This window comes from Pieris brassicae, chromosome 2 (assembly GCF_905147105.1).
Source record: "Pieris brassicae chromosome 2, ilPieBrab1.1, whole genome shotgun sequence".
NCBI classification, from domain to species: Eukaryota; Metazoa; Arthropoda; class Insecta; order Lepidoptera; family Pieridae; genus Pieris; species Pieris brassicae.
The window spans coordinates 8848543-8871828 of record NC_059666.1 but is presented as its reverse complement, the minus strand read 5'-3'; the positions used below and the strand labels follow the sequence as shown (position 1 = coordinate 8871828).

Genomic DNA, 23286 nt, shown 5'->3' with positions numbered 1-23286 from the left:
CGCCTGAGTGAGCAAAATGTACAGCCTTAGCTCGGATATTGATGGCAATCCTAGCCAAAAATACGGGTTTGAAGGCACAAAGAAAATGACGCAACTCTGCCATGCCATCAGTTATAGGTATATACCAAATCCTTCACTTCTCAGGATTAAACTCAGTTGAATTTATTAAAGATAGCTTTTTAAGTAGTACATAGAATTTAACTAAATGTTAACGGCCATGATTAAACAACGGCTAATACATCATATATATTCTTATCGTAAACATAATATAAGAATCGCAACACCTTATACAATTAATAAAAAGTCATCACACTTCGCTATAAATATAATTAACATTGAATGGAGTTCGAAGTTGTTGAACTGCTGTGGTCACTTGACCTGAACAATATTTCCTGTCTTTGTCGATCGGCCAAATAAGACCTGTCTCAATGGATGTGGCTCATTATGGTTAAAGTTGTGAGCATTTATCGCTTCATAAATTCTATCAATTCAGCTTGAATCGAATATTTTTCATACATGTTAAATATTACGCAATGTTACTCATTTTTTTGATACAGAAATTTAATGATTAGCAATTCTATTACAATGTTTATGTTAATGGTCGTGTCTTTATTTTTGTATGTTGTATTTGCAATGAATTCAGCCTTCCTCTAATTACTCCTTTGATTGTTATAAATTCATAAAATTAAAAAGATGTCTCCATTTTAGTCTTTTAGATCTATACTAGATTAAATATAATTAACGTATAACTTTAGTTTCAATTAAAATAAGAATGAGTTTTTGTTAAGATATTAACTTTGAAGGGGCCACAAATTTTTATTGTAATTTCTGTAACATAAAATATGTCAACAGGGCGGTGACAGACCCTCGTGATGGACGGCGTGTTGCCCTCAAGAAGCTGCCCAATGTGTTCCAGTCGCTCGTCTCTTCCAAGCGCGTCTTCCGAGAGCTCAAAATGCTGTGCTTCTTCAAACATGGAAACGTATGTATAATATAAAGCTTTTTTTATTTTAGTCTTAAGTCTAAAATAATAATATAGGCTAACACTTAAATAAAAGTAGTCTTTCATACCTTTCTCACAAGTTGTGTCATGAAAATATATGTGCTTTAATTACTCGGGGGGATTTGTTTACTATTTTAAAGGCGCCGATGAGATAATAATTCTTAAATTTTGCAGCCATTTTGTACAATACCAATATTAAATTTAATGTTCAGATTTGTAATTTAAAATTCTTTTGTTAAATATTTGTGATATTCATAATCACATAATGACGCTGCCGCTTCGCAATTTGTCCATACAAAATGTACTCTATCGATCATCGAATCGCTTGCGGTTGTGTTGCATTTGTCGCCGCGAACAAACAGGATTTGCATCGCGAAAATTGGATGATTGTGTGCGTATGTCCCACACCAATACATTGGAATTGCACTAAGTACTTGTCAGTGCCACGCGAAATGGGAGCGTGGGATATATCAGGAAATACTGTGTCCCTAATCGAATTAATGAACCGGAAAGTTGGCCTTTTGATAGTGATGATAAATGATAATGATCTTTGATTAACGTATATTACAAATTCAAATTCATTTATCAATTTAGCTAACACAATGTACACTTATGAACGTCAATAAAGAAATACATATGTGTATAAATGCATCCAATTTTACATTTACTGCCAGTTCTTAAATCAAGGGCCGTAGAACCGACGAGAAGAACTGGCAATAAACTCCGTTATTCTTTTTAATCGCCAAGGTTTTTTCTTTTACAAAATGTTTGTAAGGAGCTGCAACCATTCCACCATGTTCCACATGACATTTTTAAGTAATTAACAATAATAATAAAAAATATGTAAACGAAAAAACAAACAAAGATTTATCCTCTATCAGCAGTAGGCATGGTGAAATAGTAGCACGCACTTACATTCTCAAGCCGGTTTCATGTGGGTCGATTAATAAAAGCTCGGAATAAGATAATATTTAAAAATAAATGTCATATATAAGGGTCATATGTATAATTATTATTAATAATTATTATATATTATGATAATGGATTCTTCCAGGTACTCTCGGCGTTGGACATCCTTCAGCCGCCAAGTCTCGACTTCTTCCAAGAAATGTATCCTTTTATAATAGGTAGATTCTAGGTCGTTTCAAGTTTAACTGGTGCGTTGACCTCTAACGGTAAGGGGCCGAGACCCATGTTTCTCCTATACCTTTATGTTATCCTGGTACAAATGCTGAAGCTAAAATATATATTTAACTTTGATTTATTATATTTATGAATTATTCGAGATTACCATTATTTTATTTATCTAGGTATTCTTTGTAATATGTTTTATATCTAACTTTGAATCACAAATGAATATAATATTGATTGCAAAAAAAATTACCTGTGGATGTTCGTGGGGTCCGACTTTAATTTGATACCTAATTAAAACTGTCCATCAAGCGGAGGGTCAAAAAATAGTATATAGTGTTTTGTAAGTAATTTATTGCTTGCTAAAATTATAATAAAAATATTCTACGGTTAAATTTTGTTCGAAATATTCAATTCAATGCACGTGGTTATGACTATCAGAAAGGCGAAATGTGTGCCTTTATACTGGGAACATCTTATACACTGAGCTTGATTTGTAATTTACAGAACTTTGTGTTCATTAGATCAGTATTTATGTTTGCCTCATTTCGTATTGAGAGGAGAAGAGAAAGGAGAAAAACTTACTCATAGTTATCTATTTTCATTATTGAAAAACGAAATAGTTTTGCTCTCTTCTTTTTTACACGGTAACGGTACTTGAAAATAATATCTACATAATAATTACAATTTACAATGAAAGTATTGTATAAGCCATAAACGGGACAGCCTTATATATATATGAATGAATATTGTAAAATATTTTGAATATCGAATTGCGGAAACGGATACACATAAAAGTGATCGACCTGTCACCTCCAAATAAAAAGCGATTAAAAAAGCATAGGTGCAACATTGAAAAATCGTCAGCGTTTATTTACAATTTCACGGTGAGGGATCGCGCGTCGTTTCAGCAGTTACATGTCATTTTTCAGTTGGCCACGTCGTGCCGTCATACTTTCGACAGAATTGCGATTTATTACTTTCATCCGAGCGATATCGACGTATATTGAATAGATTTGTGTGTATTGTTTTTTTTTAATTACATTTCTTTTGGTTCGCTGCGATCAACTTGTTTTTATTGTCAACGTAATATGTAGTTGGACATGTGAAATATTAAACAATTTAATGCTCCTTTGTCTTTTTAATTAATTATTTTTCGAACAATTTGTTAGACAGTGAGAAATTTTCGTTAACACAAAAGAGCCGTAAACGCAAATAACACATTTATAAACAATATTCAAATATATTTCTCTCTTGCAATGGCACATTCGAAATAAAAGCGAGTATAATAAAATAAATTATTACACATTTTTCAATGTTCCCTGAGGCGCAGGGCGTCAGCTGTTCAATATCGTCGCCCTTCGATTGTCTCCCTTTAACTTTCATTTGGGAAAACCACTCATGATCCATATATTCTGTGCTCTTTGTTTGGAATAAAAAGGTTTTAATAAAAGGTAACGGTTTCAAAAAAGGAATGCGTTCTTTACTAAGTTACCGAACATATTTTTTCTTATACGACTTAATTCCGGTATCAAATGGTAGTAGTTGTCTTATTGTTTCTATAAAAAAACGTCTTATTTATAGAAAAAAAAACTATGCACCATCTGTGAACTTTTAGACAAGTTCTAAGTTGAGTGCATTTTTATATATCAGAAAAAAAGTCTACAGTCCAATGTTTCTCGTACAATGGAATAAGAATAAAATTTGCAATAAATCTCTTTGTTTTAATAAGAGTTTCAGGCTACAAAGCGATGACTAACAAATCATTTTCCGCGCCGAGTGTTTTATTTAAGACACATTAACGAGGAGGATAATTTATTGCTCCTTTACAATAACGGCCCATGTTATGACTCAATAACAAGTTTAAAGAAAATAATTAAATTTTTCATCATGGATGAATCAAAAGTAAAATGCAATTCTTGTGCAAAAGCTCTTAAATTCCTTTTAAAAATAGGAATTAGAGTAAAAAATGTATTTGGTCTTCAAGATGCGAGATACTAATATTACAAAATATACAGGAAAATACAATTTTACTAAATTTTAACGCGTTTTTGTATGACTTTTTATTAATCAATAACACGACGTATTCTGTTCTGACGTTTCAGTAAAAACAGTGAAATTTATGGGTATGATACAGCTTTGCTGGATTAAAACGTAACCGTCAATTATTAAATTTATTACTACCTACCTACCATTTTAGTTACAACATACCAATATATATAACATACTATAACTACGCCATAGTGTTCGCTGTTTCGAAATATTTTTTTTAAGTTTTTCATAGCTCGCTTAGCAACATATTTTTCGATGGATTTTATTTATATAGCAATGCAAAAGTTAATAAGACTGTTGTTATGTGTATTCCCAGCTTATAAATGGTATTAGGAATGAATACTTAATATTATCACTTATAACTAGCGATATAAAGTAATACTTTTGGTTATGTACGATCAATATAATGGAAGTTAAGTTGTCTTGTAAATATTAAAAAATCATATTTTAAATCCACCCATTTATTTATTCCGATAAAGTATCCCATCGGAGCCCAAAATAGAAATAAGTGCTTCCGTTGAATATAGTGTAGTGGCAGTTATCCCCCCATGTATCTGACATAGAAATATTCGCCACAACGTTCTCATGATTTACTCTTGCTTCAATTGATATTTATCAAAAATCTGTAATAAGTCACTGTAATTCCATACTTTTACAGTTAAATTACAAATCAAATGGATGTTAGTTTTACACACTTAGTCTAGGTTAGTTATTAGTGTTCATATGGACGCCTTTTGTGTGCTATATTTTCTCTTCAGATGTTTTTATAAAAAAGCAGTTAGCGCTGCAAAATTATTCCTACGATGAAAACTTTCATATTCTTCATCTTTTTAAAAATTCACAATGTAAACTATGCTTCCTGCTTTGTGATAATTTAAAACAAATGACAATTGTTATTTCCTAATATATATATTTATTTATTTATAATGCGGTCTCTGTAGGCTTATTGTATGTATAATTAGCAGTACAGCTTAATAATTATTTTTAGTATGTTACGGCCGTGTTTGTAAATAGGGCCTATGTTACGGCATAAAAGTGATATTATATTTTTGACTTTATTACACAAATATTTGGGTATTTTCTCTATATAATGTTAGGGTAGGGTTAAGACTAGAGACGTAGTGCTAAGTATGACTTTGGTGAGTCAAAAGCGTATTCGATTTTGACATACAGGCGTTCGCATATGAATCAAAATTCGTTGAAGGATTTCTGTTAATGATAACGTAACATAATAATATATGTAACAAGTGTTGTACAATTACTGCTCTCTCGAAAGAATATTCGCACTAATATATAAATTCAGATCACGAACGAACTCGAGCCTTTGTATTGATTAGTAAGGCTAAGTAGATAATGCTTCTTTGTGATTAGCAGACGAAAATTAGTCACGTCAGGTTTCTTAGTGAAACCTTAGATACGAAACACGTTTACTGGGTACACATAAGGTGTACATGTTCTTAGGGTAGGTTAAATTTCTATGCCCACCGGTAAGATTCAGTATTGGATTTCACGTATAGAAGTCATACTTAGCGATCTGTACTCTGAAATTTCCCCTACCATAACCGATTATTAATGAATGGCACAAAAGACAACGCGGGTCCAGCATGCTATGATTTGCCCATAAATTTCATACGGATATTTCCAGAGTTGTTGTGGCCCAGGCCTGGCGGATGACGCCAAGCCCACCAGACTTATGTTAAATTCAAATAAAGTCCTTTTTAGGAAGAGGGAGATTTGAAAAACCCCTGCTCGGCCACAGTTTTGCCTGAAAAGCAATTATTTATAAAGAGAAAATGAAAGGTCTAATATACCTTTTGAAGTGACATCGGTGGTTGTTGCTCTACTCGGATAATATCAAGACGTTTTCTTTTAAGAAACCATTAACAAGGGCTCTCACTTCATTGCTGATCAAGGATTTTTCTTAGAATCCTCGTTTTATGATTTCGAGAGCTCGGAAACAAAGATGGACGCTGGATTGGCATTAAAATGCGCCGTGATTCGTGAACCGATGATCGAGCGCTCTCTCCTTTGAAATATTCCTTTATTAGGGTTGAATGGGCATTCTTAGTTTCCCTATGTTCGCTTCAAGACGTCAATATTTTATTTTAAAATCTCTTTGTTCGCGTGCACTCGATGCGCTTATTTTACGGCTATGCTAATATTAGACACAGTGCGTAGTTGTCTTTGTACTCTTGAAATGTAGTTATTTCGAGTTTTGCATATTTGAAAATTTATTCAAAAGCCAAGATTACCTACATCAAAGCCTTTGACGTCTTTGTCATATTCATGATAAATCGATTGACACAATGTATATGTCATAATGTCGACAGGCCAATGACGCGTGGTCATTGTGACTTGTTGCAATTTCTTTGTTGACACGTGCTCTTGTTTTCATTGTCTGGACTTGTATCAATAGAATCTGGGGTCTCCTTTGTTTTCCTCTTGCGCGTGCGTTTCCTAATTAGCGGAGGCGAATCGTGGGCGTGGGTTATAACCTCACAGTGACACGCTTAATTACGTGTTGTTTTTAGATTAAAGAGTCACCGTCGCGAAATTTAATCTTGGAAATTGTTGTAATATTATTTTATCTATTCCGTTTGACTCATCATAATTTGGGTTTATTAAGGGCCATTCATACTTATCTAAGGTTGACATAATTGACAGGCTTCATGACTTAGTAACAAATGCTATAATGGTGACCCCAGGGTGAGGACTTGACAATCTGTGTCCAATGATGTCTGATTTTGTCGTTGATTTAAGTGATTTTCGAATGATGTATCAAATGTGTTTATTCAACCTTTACTAGATTTTATTAATTGCACAGATTACCTAGGCTAGGAAATTAAAGGCTTTTATTATTATTATTATTAATTGTAACTAAACTACTAAACTAAACATGCGATACCGAGGTGCTTGCAGACAATGTGTTTACATTTTAAATATTTATTAGTATATGAATATTTCATAATTCAAGATAATGTAAGCTTTATGTTACACGTTGTACCTAAGTGCTTGCTTTAGCTTTATAGTTTATAGTTCTTCCAGCGACCCGTGTAAATGAGCCTTAATGATGCGCCATAAACATTATTATGACCGCACTACACTGTTGTACCGATGTGAAAAGTATAGTAAAGAATATGATGCTGTAGTGTTAATTAGATCCATGAAAAAAAAGTGAAAAGAAAAAGGTCGAATAACATCTAAGTTTTTGTTGGACATTCGAATTTTAAATTAGCATTTGCTTCCGATTCTTCCGTTTTCTGTTTTTAAATTGTGTAGAAAAAGGTAGCGGTTACGGCATTAACGATAAATATAAATTAACAACACGTATTGTCCTGAGTCTTTTATTTGGCAGAAACATTAATATTGTTTGCGAAATTTAATGAAAAAGCCTTTCTAAGCCCTCTATAGACTTCGTAGACGTTTTATTATCGAATAACGTGAGGAATAAAATATGGTTGTTTATTCTTGGGTAATGATTTTGTTTATTATTTTCGGTGTATTTCAAATTATTTTCCTAGATACGTTTGACCTTTAAAAGAACTATGAATGGATTTTTGAATTATTAATATAGGTGACAAAAACTTAATCGTATTGTTTAAAAATTAAATTTTACGACTTCAATTAAATATTATATATTATACGTAACTTATTATAATCATGTGTACCATGTGTGTGTACGTTCTTGTTTGTTTAAGAGAACCTTTCGAAATCTCAATTATATTTTTTTCATTAATTCAATTCGGCTTACTGATATATACATACTACATGTAAAGTAAAATTTAAAATTCGACTGTAAAGGTTTGTGCTGCGGTTGGCTCATATTTAGTAATCTTTAGATAAAGCATTAGAGGTTTAGCTAGAAAAAGGCGTAATAAAAACGTAATACGTTTGATAAAATATAGTTGTCTCGGTCCCCATACATTACCTTCGTTATTACCGTAGACACCCTTGTCTGCTCCAAGGGTTCACTTAAAATATTAGTCTGCAACTCGCCGTGATTCAATGCCGAAATATTTTTTGCTTTGCTAAAACCTAAATACCGAAACAGCTTAGCAGTCTTCCTGCTTCTAACGAATACAAATGAAAGTAACGAATAAGACGAAAAGGATTGTATGGTATCAAGAAATAATGAAATTTTGCTCATTACTCAATAATTGGTGTATAAAATAAAATCCGTGGCGCTACAACAGTTGGTGTTGGCCTCAGATATCTGTTTCGTGATCATTTGTTTTTTATAAGAAGCAAGGCCTGACAATTTGGTTCAAAGGAAGCCGGTTTCCACACGATGTTTTCTATAACCGCACGAGTGGTTGGGGTTCGGACTTATGACGGAACGAGAGTAGCATGCTCAAGCCACTAGGCCAACACTGCTTTTAATGTGTGTATACCAGGTATAAATCAAGATGTACCATAATGTACTGGGGTTGTATCCATACGAACTCATTTCTATGAATCGGAAACGACAGATTAATCGAGTGTATAGCTTCAGGTAATTAAATTTTGGGTGGAACAACATCACATACTAAATGGATTATACGAGCTTTTATTAAGATTATTATTTATCTATGATGAGTAAAATTTGTACGCCACAGAGTATGGAGTATGTAATATTTATTTAGTGAAATTCCTATGATAACTATGGAAACTAAAATCCTCATAGCTCTTAATAGTACCTACTATTTAATAGATAACAACGTGACCATATAGTTCATTCTCTAACTGGATACATTCGCATCCTATATCCATTTACCCGATAAACTTGTCCGCCTTCTCATTTGCATAGAGCCTTGCACTCAACGAAATTAAATATAGCCGGTAAATATTTGCGAAGGCTCAAGTGTGTTTACTCAACATGAGCACTAATTGATTCGAATTTTAAATTATATTTTTGTACAGCTGTATATTAATACAAGGTATATTAGATTAAGATCTTTATTAATTATTTTGTATCCGTTTTTCCTTCGCTAATACGGTTAAAACTTGGCTGCGAGAGACTCCGTTAGACCAATGATAAGTTGGTAGAATGGAGCTGCCTTGGACCTAATTGAGTCTAAAAAGTTATGTTGCGTTAAATATATTATATAAGGCTAAGGAATTTGCCTAAGAATGGGGAGGATGATGCTATGATGTGTTAAATTTAATTACACACAAAAGTTGTAAAATTAATAGATACAAAAATATTTAGTGGTAAATACATGGCCTATCTTTAACGATGAAAAATTTAGAAATTCCATTATTTTCTAGATATAAATCGTGTAGACTGTGTAGTAGTCTCCATGTAGTACTACTTTTTCTGATAGTCATCCTAGAGAACCAGTAGTTCGGTACTCGTAGTACGTAGTATACAGTTTGTTTATAAAACGGGTATAAATAATACAAAGTATATGGTTACTTATATATTTGCTTCATCGTAGTAACAGCTGTTTGAAAGTTCTTAAAATATTACCATATAAGTTCCACTATGGTAATAATTTTAGATAAGGACTGTTCCATACGAAAACTACGCAAAAATTTATTGCTTTGACCAAAGCATATGTATAATAATTTACTAATATATATGTACTAAATTTTCAAATGTGTTGTCAAATTATTACATACCAAGTATAAAAGATGCTTACTTTAGTTTTGACTTCATGACGGGTAATAATTTTTGAGTTTTACGTGTGGCACGAAAATTTTAAGTTACCCGTCACAGCCTAAGCACAAATCTGTGGAAGTCGTAAATATTTACTCAAATCATAAAACTTATAAGAAGCCGTAAATTTCCAACAGTTTGGATATATTTTTTTTGGTCACGGGTGTTTATAAATTGTTATTAGATTATAGATCCCTATTCGTGGCTATCATAAAGTGAATTTAGTTAAATTTATTTTTCTATTGTATAGTTCCTAGTCCAAAGATTTTCTGATGTTAGGTATATACATAATTACATGCGTAAAAATAAACTCTTTAAGGCGCATTATGTCTAGCATGACTAAACCAAGGTATTTATTAAAAAAGCTCTACGTGTACGAGCTTTTGAGGGAAATAATAATAAGCCTTTTATTCTAAAATGCTTTTGATGGATCATTGCGTCGATTTTACTACGTATTCATTGCGTAGATTTTTTATTATATTGTTATAGTTATAGATAGATATCAGGATGACAATTTGGTTTACTGTATTGAAATCTTTACTAAAGAAATATATATTTTAGAGGGAAAATCCTCACGAGAAACTTAATTAATTTTGATAATAGCTTAGAATGCTACGCTGAGCTTGTAATTTTACTAACACGTTTGTCCCTGAGGATTAGTGCTAGGTTTATATGAAATTTTCCACTCTTGCTTAAACTTACTCTAGGTAAAGTATTCCAAATGAAAAAATTTGTTTCAACAGATTATAATGCGTTTGTCACAATTTTAATAGGGTTTCGCGTGGTTTATTAAAATTCAATATATTATTTTTATTTAAACAACTTTGTTATAATTGTTAATATTATTTCTATCTCAGTCAGGGTATACAGCGGATACATGTGTATTTTCCTTATCTTCTTTAATTTAAACCGACGGGGACTGTAGGTCGAAATATTCTTTCTATTTTATTACGCTCTGTACCAGGTGGGAGCTGAATTGACAGATCGGAAAGCTTCTAAAAAATATGAAGATCATATGTGTAATAAATACAATTATTGCACCAAAATAACTGAATTATTGCCTAACCGAGTGGTTTCCAAGTTTTTATTCGGAAAAAGTGTACTGCTGTTTCGGCAGGCATTGCCACAAATCGTTTTCAGCTTTTTGCTAAGGGCAGTTACCGACAGATGTGCTTTGTTTTTGTGAACTAGCATTTAGTCCAGTTTGAGTGAAATGAGAAGTTTGCAGGCTTTTTACAGTGTATGCATATGCTGTTTACGACTTTATTTATCATATGGCTATATATGGCTTTGGCTTAAACGTTAGTATAGGTGTCAGGCTCTACCACCGATATAAATTTTTATTATAATTTGGTACAGGCAGGTACTGACGGTCCTTCTAGGTTAAAAAAGTTACACCCTATCTAAAGCGTTCAAATGGTACGGTGAACATTTAATAAAAAAACAATAAGACAACTTTGTGTGGGAGCAGAAAATTGAATGGACATTTAAAAACAGACAGAAAAATATGTACAATACAGTGGAGACAGGAAGGTTCATTTTAATATATGTGAATTAATAAACAGTATTGAAACGTTTACACAGTTAAATAAATTACAATCAGTATAACACCGACCACATAATCAGGATTTAGTTATCGGAATCTGGTTAAAATTTCTCCCGAACAGCTGTGCAAATTATAAAATACGGACGCAATTATTTAATGAAATGGGAATCCAAACATTCATCCGGTTGAATGAGCTTGTCAGGATTCAATATCGTTGAGTTATGGTTATTATCTCAATGATTAATTGTATTAGTTTTCGACTCACGTATCAGAACAAATGCTTGAAATACGTTCGAGTAATCATGGGTTAGGACCATCATCTTTCTATTTATAAAAAAAAAGTGAACCAGTGAGTGACGCTACAACCTTTTTAGGTTTGGAACTCAGATTTTTTGATCTGTTTCATGATCATTTGTCACTCTAATAGGCAAGTGGGTGATCAGCCTCCTGTGCCTGACACACACAGTAAAATTTATTTGGGTCAAAGGCAAGCCGGTTTTCTGACGATGTCTACCTTCACCGTTCGAGCGAATGTTTAATGCTCACATAGAAAGAAAGTACATTGGTGCACAGCCGAAGATCGAACCTACGATCTCAGGGATGAGAGTCGTACGCTGAATGTAAGGTAAGGTAAGGTAAGGTAGCGTGGACTCAATTTCCGCACTTAGACGCGTAGTCGGTCCGTTGTGCGTAGAAGTCCTGGCTAATTTAGCCAGCCTAACTCCTTCCAGAAGCACAGAAGTCTCCCGGGCACTTCACAGGCTTCGCGGTCCCAGTTTCGTTATCGCCGTTTGAAGTTCAGATCTTGGCCACCAAACCAGGGCTCCATAGGTCAGCATTGGCCTGATTATGGCAGTGTATAGCCATAATGTTATTTTAGGCGATAAGCACTATTTCACGCCTAGCATCTTTTTGCATTGATAGAAGGCGATCGTTGCTTTGCTTACGCTGAATGTAATATTAATACAATTTGGTATTTATATATAACATATGCTTACATATGTCTACTTCGGTTAATTGAATTATTTTGATTAGTTTTTGTGGAAACGTTTTCGAACGAAATTATACCAAACGTTTTTGTGACTAAAGCAGTAACTATAAGCAGTAAATATAGTTCAACGTATCCTTATACACAACGTCACGTACGTAATCTAAGGCAAATTGTTTTCGATTTCCTTACGTTATATAAGCTAACAAATCTGTAGCTTTTTTAATTATTTTCCTTTTATAATAATGAGATTCGTATTAGTACTAGATTTTAACTATACATTAAGGAATTTAATAATTTACGCACATTTCTTAGAATTTTCGTCAGTAAGTTGCGTAATATTACTTTGGTTTGTCATTGCTAAGCGGCTTAGCGTAGCTTGGCACAACACGCCAGTTAAGGCTTCTTGTCGCCTTACATAGAAGCTTAGGAAATACACAATTTATCGGCCCTTTGAAAGTCTTTAATTTATATTGAAAGAACAACTTACATCGTATATAGCTTTAACAAAAATTCTTCTAAATAATTGATGATATAATATAAAGGATAGAATAATATTAAGCCCTTGTTTCAGTGATTGCATTGACGCATTATACCGGCCATATGAACGTTTTTCCTCTTGAAATCTTTTCGTAGAATTTTTCATACTTGTTATATGCAATATCTTATAAAGTACCTTAAAGCTGTGCGCTTCTTCTTTAAAAGCCTTAAGGATTTGCCTGATAAAACTTTAGTGTGGTTTATAAAAGTTATGGGTTTGTTTTTACTAGACTTGTCTTGTTCTAAATTCCAAACAATCTCTGGACTGTTTATTGGTGATAATTATTTATAAATATAAATAAGATAATACGGTGTCCACAGTCAACTGAAAATGTATTAGAACATAATAGGTGCTGTACCTATTCAGACTTCGTTATATTAAAAAAAAAAACAAATATCATAAACTATAAGGGATGCAACGGGCGGCCTTATCGCCAACATGCGATCTCTTCCAGGCAACCATGGTAAGAAAAAAACTAAAAAATTTAATCAATAATACAATATTATGGAAAAATAATACAAGTTTTATAGTTTAAAAACAGTAACTGTTTTTTAGGCTGTCCTACGACATACGTATATAGGCCTATTGTTTATAAACTTTCGTTTGTTTCCAAAAGTTCCATTGTTAACAAATTCCTTGGTTTTCAATTCAAAATTGTTGTACACGCAAAAATGAAGCGCATGCAAACTTATTTGTTAGTTGACCAATAGATCTTACTTTTATTTCCATAGTATAATTCTCGTAACAAAAGATATATGTAATGTACGAGAATGTAGATTAACATAATGCAATGATATTTTACAAAATTAACGTATACAGCTCTCACGACTTACTCAATGCGTTAGGGACACATTTGTATGAGTTATTATTACAACTTTGCTAGCTATTTTCAGTATTATACGCCAGAAAGTTGCAAAAATATAAACAGTTTCATATGGAGTTATAGTGCAGCATGATTCGCCGGACGATATACAATTTTAAATACAGAACCGATAATTATAAAATTGTAGTAGGTATCTCAGCTTTCGATAATTTTATTTTTAGTATTAAAGGGTTAAATTAGCTTGTTTAAAAATGAAATATATTAAACGAGGCCCAACCTTGTCAATATTATAGATTTGTAAATACTTCACCAAAAATTATCTTATCTTAAGTATGATTACAAAATATAAATTATGTAAAACGACACCAACAAATACACAGCCATATATAAGAACGAATCGCATTTCATAAAGAAACTGAATACGCAATGTATCACGCTAAAGGAAAAACTGTGATTAAGATCAAAAGACTTAACTTAAAACAGCACTAATCTTAATATATATAAATCTCCTGTCACGATGTTTGTCCGCGATGGACTCCTAAACTACTTAACCGATTTTAAATTAAATTGGCACACCGTGAGCAGTCTGGTCCAACTTAGGAGATAGAATAGCTTAGATCTTTAATTATAGTCGCAATTTTATTTTATTGCAAATTATTTGTCTATAATTAATTGACAGTCACAATTATCTGTTAACTCCAATAGATTCTCCAGATGTCGATACTTGACGACTGGATTGAGTAAGTAATCAATAGATGGCACTGCTATAGTAAACCGACAAACGTGTCATATAAGCTACAATTCAATATCATGATTACCACGTGTTATTGAGGCTAAAGTATAAATTAAATTAATTTTATAGTAAACGAAATACCGTGAAATTCAATTAATTCAATTTTTGGTCTTAGAATAGCCACGTCTTACTTAGACCGAAGTGGAAATCAAATTCAAATTATAGTGACGATAATACAGTGAAATTATTCTTTCGTGTCACGGTATTAAGGCTAACTAAAACCACATTAAGGAGAAACGAAGTTCGCAGGGGCAGCAAGTTATTACATAATTTTGACTCTGTATCTCTAGATTTGTGGCTGAATTTTCAAATATTTTTATACATGGTTTTTGTAAATCTTAATCAAACCTAAACTTGTATTATATATTTATTCCCAAACGTGTATCATAAAGATCACGACCACTCTGTCAAGATTGTACTGGATAAGAAAGAGAAGACTTAATCCCATAAATTAAGCAGTGTTGGCCTAGTGGCTTCAGCATGTGATTCTCATCTCTGAGGTCGTAGGTTCGATCTCCGACTGTGCACCAATGGACTTTCTTTCTATGTGCGTATTTAATATTCGCTCGATCTGTGAGGTTTAACATCGTGAACCGGCTTACCTTAGACCCAAAAAGTCGATGGCTTATGTCTGGCACAAGAGGCTGATCTTGCCTATTAGATTGACGAATGATCATGAAATGGATACAAAAATCTGAGGATCTTCATAAAAGGTTGTGGCGTCATTGATTATACTTTTAAATCCCATAACCTAGAACTTTTTAGCCTTTTTAAATACTGGCATTTTTATATACACAATGAAGTAATTTCAAGAAGTGCTGGAATACATAATATTTATATGAATAGTTACTTCCTTATTCGAGTGACAAACTATGTATAAGTTGGGTAGAAATGTCATATTTTTAATTTCCATTGTCTAGATTAGCATCCTGATAATTCAGTGTCGGAGTGACGGGGCGGAAATTTGTTGCCGTCTTTGTAGATGAAGTCAGCGGGATTTTCCTTCATAATTTATTACGTCGATGGAAAAATTGTGGAGGAATTGTTTTTCGTTTTAAGTGTTTTACTGATCAGACACGACGTAAGGAGGGCGAGCGCCTCGATTTTGGGCTTGTTCGGGATAAAGGGGCTTTGCGAGATTATTTTCGCTAGTGTTTGGTAATTTGATTTTTTGAGACGTTGAGTTTGACGTTCATGTCTTAGGTAAGACTCAGAGTGTCGACTTAGAATGATCGACGATCATATGTACCTATATATACTCTCGTATGTTAAATGAGTTATCTTGATGTCGTAACAAAATATTCACCACTATATGGAATCAGCTGACAAAAGTATTTCCGAACCAATTCGACTTACTTCAAGAGAAGAGCGTGTCAATTCTTAAAAGGCCGGGAACGCACTTACGAGCCTTCTGGCAATGTAAGTGTCCATGGGCGGTATCACTTAACATCAGGTGAGCCTCCTGCCCGTTTGGCTCCGTTTGCTCCCCCTGTTCTATAAAAAAAAAGAATACTAACGATAATTGTACATCCGGTCAAAGTCGGACCTGTTTTTAGCGCCTCCGCATAGTAAAATATATATTTCACGCAAATGCATATGCATACAATTTCAGCTCATTAGACCGCAATCTCTGCTTCTACTTTATTCATCACGCTCATACATTTCACTGTGTTTGCTATGGCGTAATTGGCGATATAGAAAACAAACATTATTTTAATTGCATGAAGGTTGGTTTCGCGAATCGATATGTGTTTTGGGCGCCTATTATCAAGTTAATGCGGTGTGCGTCGCGTCGGCTTTTAAAATTATCATGGTTTGGAAATACTTGCCTAGTGAATAATATAATTAATTAGTTTTTGTTGATCTTCTGTCGTAACTTTTAGTAAGCCTAAGTTAAGTTTTCGTAATACAATGCGACAATTTTGTTTTTAAAGACGGTGCCAGTTCACAATTTCTCTTTGTAAGCGACTGCTTTGTAATCAAATTATTGACCGCTTATTATTCTGTGTATTAAAAAAAAGAGGTATGCCACAAACAATTATCATATTTTTTTTTAAAGTTAATTAATTTATATAATAATCTACAGCTTTTTTTGTCACAAAAGCAGTATTGGCCTAGTGGCTTTAGCGTGCGACTTTAATTCCTGTAGTCGTAGGCTCGATCCTCGGCTGTGCACCAATGAACTTTCAGTCTATGTGCAAAAACATCGCGAATATGTCGGTTTAGACCCAAAAAGTCGATGGCATGTGTCAAGCTCAGGAAGCTGACACCTACTTGACATGAAACAGATACAGAATGTTGAGGGCCAGACCTAAAAGGTTGTAGCGTATAAAAATATAATATTATATAATAGCGTATAAATATAAAAGTACAAAAACGTATTTTTTTGTAGGAATCCTCGAAAATGCATGTCGTTCTAAAGCATTGGCAATGTGTGGGTAATCTGTTAAAAAAAGTGTATAACCTTATACTTAAATAAGAAAATCACAGGACACCCCTCCCCACTATAGTGCTACCGTAATACTAATTATTGGTTATATATAACGTGTGAGAGTTGTAAGTGGTTGTGTGCGTTTTTATGAGATCTTAAAAATGCACTCGATTTGTCATAGCGAACCCGCTTAAGATATCTAAATCGTAATTATCATTAACACACCCAATGAAAGTATAAACGTATCGATACTTGTAGATTGATATCGCGTGTTGAACATCAGCAATCACTTTCCTTGGTGTGACATTGATTGATCTTATCGAAGAAACCTGCCAACTGAAAGCCTATGCGTATTCGTATTTTTATTTTATTCGTACCCTTGATTACTTGTTTACACGTAACATAATCTTTGGACTTTACTAATACAAAGCTATGGAAGCTATCGAAGTAGACTTTATTTATTTACATTTGGTTACAGTTATAAAAAAACAAATAACATAAGACATGAAAATTATTAGGGATGCAATGGGCGGCCTTATCGCTAATCGATCTCTTCCAAGCAAAAAATGATTACGATATTGGTAATGCACTTTAAGTTTAGATAATGAATTATTACGTATAATGAAATATACATAAATAACATATAATATATATAAATTTACATACATAAGTATCTAAGACGAAAATGAGGGTAGAACCATACATGTCGCCGCAGTTTAGTAGGTAGCACCTAGTTAATTAAATGTTGATCCTGAGTTTAGAATACTCTGTGCAAATGGAAAATTATCAGACACATTACATAATGTAATATATGATACATCACATAGCCCATTATATTTCAGACTTCCGCCCGCGTCGGTTACACGCACTGCTTTACGTCAAACTCATTTGTATCACTCATTAGCCACTAATGACTATTTCACATGCCTATGTACGTTTCTGGGGCTTCCTCTCGTAAGCCTTAAAACCTTGATCCAATTAACATACCTAGAAATAAGTAATTTTCCAAGTAATTACATTTAATACGGTGTAATCTATTGTATTCAGAAATTATTAGCGAATGTGATTTTTAAATGAGATAATGCTTTTAATTTATTACTACTGAACAGTCGTGATTGGTGACATGGATAGTATACATCATTTTATAAATAACAACACGGTTACTTTAACAAAAGGCGTACGTACACGATTACGAAAATATTCTTAGAAGTTAAATTATTTTTGGCCTGAAACTATTTCTACTGCTTTCTATATTTACAGCCCCAGGGTCGAACGAATTTCGACTTTCCATCTTGTCATTGGGACAACAGGGACGCTGTTTTCGTTTTCCATCTCTCTAGTACAAGAAAAGACCATATCTTGCTTTTGAAAAAAAAAACATTTTTGTTACCTTAAATCAGTAGTTAACGATACTAGAGTTAGCTAGATTTTGTTTTACATATATTAATCTTTTATTAGATATAATGGATGTCTCTGAGTATGGGAGATGTCTTCAGACTTCATTCGAAAAAAATTACTTAAAATTTGCTCGATTTGGATACATAGATAACACACAGATATTTAAAAAAAAACATTAGAACAGTATATCAAAGCAGACAATTCATATTCCATTAAAGTTGGATTGTAAAAGTACTAAAACAAACAACTTTCAATCATCACAAACACATTAATGAAAAGGTTTGAGATAGATAGATTTTCGGTATAAGTTCCGTGTTACACAGCCATTCGTATTGTGAATTCGTCTTCCGAAAGACCCAACATTTCTCTAGTCCCCTGTCCCAGGAATCCTAATCTGCTGACCACTGTAGCTGGGATGATACGTCACTGTCCCTCTTTGTTTGTAACTAAAACGAGATACATCTTATTCATATTCAGTCAACAAATTTAATAGCAAGTAGCTTAGCAAGAAATACATTTTTGAATTTTTTTAAGTGAGCTTAGGACTTCGTCTCTGTATGGTTTATCACCATGGGATTATATAGACATTCAAAAACCCAGATGACATATTCTGCCTCTTCTATAAAATTAAATTTGTTTATTCAAATATAACATACAAGATTATTGATGAGTTAAGACAAAACCTAAATGTACACGCTGTATACTGAGTATTTTTGACCCTTACAAATTTAAACATAGAATTATTAACCACTTGGGCTTTCATCCGTTAAACTTTATAAATGATAACAACTTCCAAAACGTTTACCTCAAGATCTTGTGAATATGAATGGTGCCTTTGATCCATCAATGTCACGTTTTATACATTCGGGACCCTATTCAGTAAAAAATATCACGTTTCTTAGATTCATATACAATTATTTTATTTAAATAAATTTAGACCTAATTTGGTTTAACAATGCTTTATCTCTTATCCGTAAAGTGAGACGAGAGTAAAAAGAACATAAGAAGGCTTCTAAACTAAAGAAGAAAGGTTCTAAAGCCTTATAAAGCTAGCTTAAAGCTATATACATAGGTATTGAAAGTTTAGTATTATTCATTTATTTAATATGATATGTTACTAAAATTAAGTTACAAATAAAATATTGCACATGCTCGCATGTCAAATGTATGATTGTTGAATAAAGATTCGTAATGAAAAATGTCTCATTTTTATAATATCTTAAATCAGTTTAATGGTAATAAGTTTTAAATAATTAAAATCTAAGTTCTGTGCTAGATATTTCAATTAGTAATATGATGAAACTTTCGGGGTTATTGAAACGGAATTTACGAATTAATGTTTGTTTAAAGAACATTTCTGAGTTACTTTTTTTTCTAATTGGTTCTATTCCATTAAAGAAATTGAGGGATTTCAATTTAGTTTTTATTTAGTTTGAACACATCATATCCATTATTACAAATTGAGTCATTCAGAATTGGTTTAAATTGAGTTAAAGCGAACTTCAGTCATCAGCCGAGGATCCGGTCTTCACAAAGAGCTTTGAATTTATGTAAAGTTGCGAGTTGTGAAGTTTCCGTTTTGGAAGTTCTTACATATATAACATAAAAACACTTTGTTTTTATATTTCTCGTTGAATGTGCTTCCGGGTTGCTCCTAAAAATCCTAACTTTAAAAGATTATTTTAAAGTTCTTATAAAGATTTTCTTCGTCTCAAGTTTTGCGTTCACTGTAACGTCTCTTGCAAACAAACAAGTAATCATTTAATCATGGCATATAAGGCGCATGCGCTGAAATTATTTACGTTACATTTACAATATAAAAAGACTAGTAAGAAATGAACATGTCTCAATATAATGTCTATTTTTATCTTTGTTAATATTGAGATGTTCCATTTTTTCAATATATTATTTATAACTTATGTCGTTAAATACATCATTGGCAAAACGTTTTGGGTTCAAATCCCAACAACTTATCGGTTACGAATGGGTCTGACTGATAAGAGACTGTTAATGACATTCAGATAAGGATATTTCGTGCTTATATTTATTTAGATGTAGGCGAATTGACTGAAATAATCCTTTTTCGAGAATTATTTTATTTTTATGTTTTGAGAATACTTTATAGAACTATTCTGTGCTTTCCAATTACTGGAGTTCTCGAATCGACTTTAGATTCAAATGCTGCCTCTGATGGAGTTATATCTGAGTAAACAGCTGACATACGCAGCGTTAACACATTAAAATTGTCATGGGTCATGGAATCCAGGAACAAGTGATAGCAGACAGATATTTGTTGACGTGTTCGAACAGCTGCGCCCGCACCGTTTCCGGTCGTTACATCCTCCGGTCGCCAGTAAACAAAAGTGTGTATGCGTCATATAAAGGAATATACAGCAAAGAGTCTTAATCGCCATTATATAAATGTCAAAGTGAATAATGGAATCACGTAGCACGGTTTTTAAAGGCTTAGTGATTGAGGCAACAAGAGCGCAACTACCATTATACAATACCTTATTCAAAACTTTCGATCCAACTCGACGACTAGTAGTTGTTAAAATTATACTCAATTGTTTATGAATTCTTAAACAATTACAGTATTGAATATGGAATTCGAATCAAAGTTCGAGTTTCCGTAACTTCCGGTTATGGTTATGCTTTTCTCTTATTCACAAATGTTAACAGTTGAAGTAATTTTAAAATTGGTCGAAGTAGTCGAAACAATTGCGTTACGCAGCAGTTTCAATTCTATTTGTTGGGGACAAAGGGATGTGGGTTCCTCTGTAAATAATGCCATGAGGGTGCATCCCCTGCGTTTGAACCCAGAGAGTTTGAAGTATTTGGACTTACCGTCTGCCATGAATTTGATAAAACGCTAACGTCCGTTTATACATGTATGTTGTAAGTCAGGACTTAAGCATTCAATGCTATGTCTGAGCGCAGAGTTACTGTTTATTTAGTAAACGTTTATTACATTTAATAGATACGGATTTTGAAGATATGTATTCATATATGAAGCTTAGGGAATCAGTAAATTATAGAACTGAATATTTATTTAGATCTTTAGGTACAGCTTTTTTTTCTAATAGACAATATTTTTTAAATCGAAACGCCAATTACAAGGTATACAAACTAAATAATAAAATTTACAAAGATAATGCGTGCAGGTGGGTGTGTATTTGTGTAACTGAAGCCTGCAACTCGACATGATTTAGTGACACATTAAGCATATTTCAGGGGATCCTATAATAATAATAATAAAGCACGTTTAATTTCCAATCGTGACAAAAAGTTAATATACAGCTTAGATTTTTTACATTATATACATTATTTTATTTATCTAGTTAATCTATATCCTGGATATAACTTAGCTAAAATCAGTACCGTCGATCGGAACCCCTTCGCGGGTAAAGGACTTCTGCAGCTTTTTCAGCTGATTCGGTCCATGGCTTAATTTCTCCATTCGCTTCCTGTTACCGCTTCTATTTCTTCTATACACCTTTTTTTGTATCCTATAGATCATAAAAAATAAGTGCAAAATTACACACACTTACGAAGATATTTATTTGTATCACGTGTATTTCATTCTATTTAAGGAATCGTACGATTTAACTAGAAATAGTTTTTGTTGAACTGTCTATGCCCTCTCCCTTCTGGGTGCCATTTCTTGCGAATCATTGTTGCGTTTCACCCTTGCGTTAGGGACAGCTTTTATTTACGAAAAATCGTAAAACGTGATATTATATCTATTATTTTACGATTACGACTTAAAGCCTGTAAGCATATATAGGCATCGTTTTTCTATTCAGTAGTATTAATGTTATTTTTTTAAATGGAAATACTGGAATATATTTCATTCGTAGTAAATTAGTTTGATAAAACATTATATATATTGATTAACAGATATTTTTACATTAAACGTTTGTTAGTACTTCAACTTAAACTACATAAACATTACTGATGCTTTGAATAATAAATGTAGCGCTAGAACCCCAGATGGGTCTAGGCCTCGGATGGCATCTGTTTCTTCGATAAATAGGTTAATAATAATCGGCAAATACAAGACAAAGACACGTCAGCGATTTTTAAGGTATTTAAGGCTAATTGCGCTTATAGAAAGAAAATTCAATTGATTTCCAGCCGTGATTCGATTGCGCGTTCTTAACCACGAGGGTAACAAAATTTAGCCTCTTGGACAGTAATGGGTAAAGTAAAAGACAGTAATGGGGAAACGGCCCAAAGATGGTTCATCAGCATAGATTGTATATGGTCCGTTATAAATCCGTTTTGACAAGAAGATAGCTGTAGTTAAACAATGTTTTTTGTATATTTCTGGCCTTCTGGTTTTTTAAACTTTATGGTCGGCCATTAAAAAAGTTTGCCCACCACTGCTCTAGGATAACGTTGCTTTAGAATAATAACTGAAAATTAGTTTCAATTTTATTATACCCGGATAAGGGTTAAATACTGAAATATGCCACAGTAAACATTTACGACGCAACGTTCGTTTGCCAAACTTTTCCCCTATTTGTTCTGTCAGTTTCATAATTTCTCTCCACACTTTCAGTTTACGTTTTTTTCGTTATATTTCTTGAACAAACAAACGTCATACACGAATTGTAAAATTTGTAGTTTCTATTTTGTTTGGCTAATATTTAGATATTCGATTGATGAGATTTCGTGTCATCACAAGATATATGTCATGTCTGTATATGACATGTCTATATTATTTATATAATCTAAAAATTTAATAATGAATATTATCCTTTTATAATTACTTACTGTACATTTATTATATTTGTTATATAATTCATCTACGAAGACCCAATATTGGGTAAAGGTCTCACCGGCAACGCACTCGCGAGCCCTCTGGCATTGAGAGTGTCCATGGGCGGCGGTATCACTTAACATCAGGTGAGCCTCCTGCCCGTTTGCCCCCTATTTT

At 33.0% G+C, this 23286-nt stretch overlaps 1 protein-coding gene across 1 annotated transcript in view; it reads left to right on the top strand.

Annotated features, from left to right (window-relative positions):
* Nucleotides 1–23286, top strand: part of LOC123717552 (serine/threonine-protein kinase NLK-like) — a 101291-nt gene that overhangs the window by 51231 nt on the left and 26774 nt on the right. The window contains 2 exon segments of the mRNA XM_045673610.1: nt 853–982; nt 2058–2113. Of these exon segments, the coding sequence (XP_045529566.1) occupies nt 853–982; nt 2058–2113 (186 nt within the window).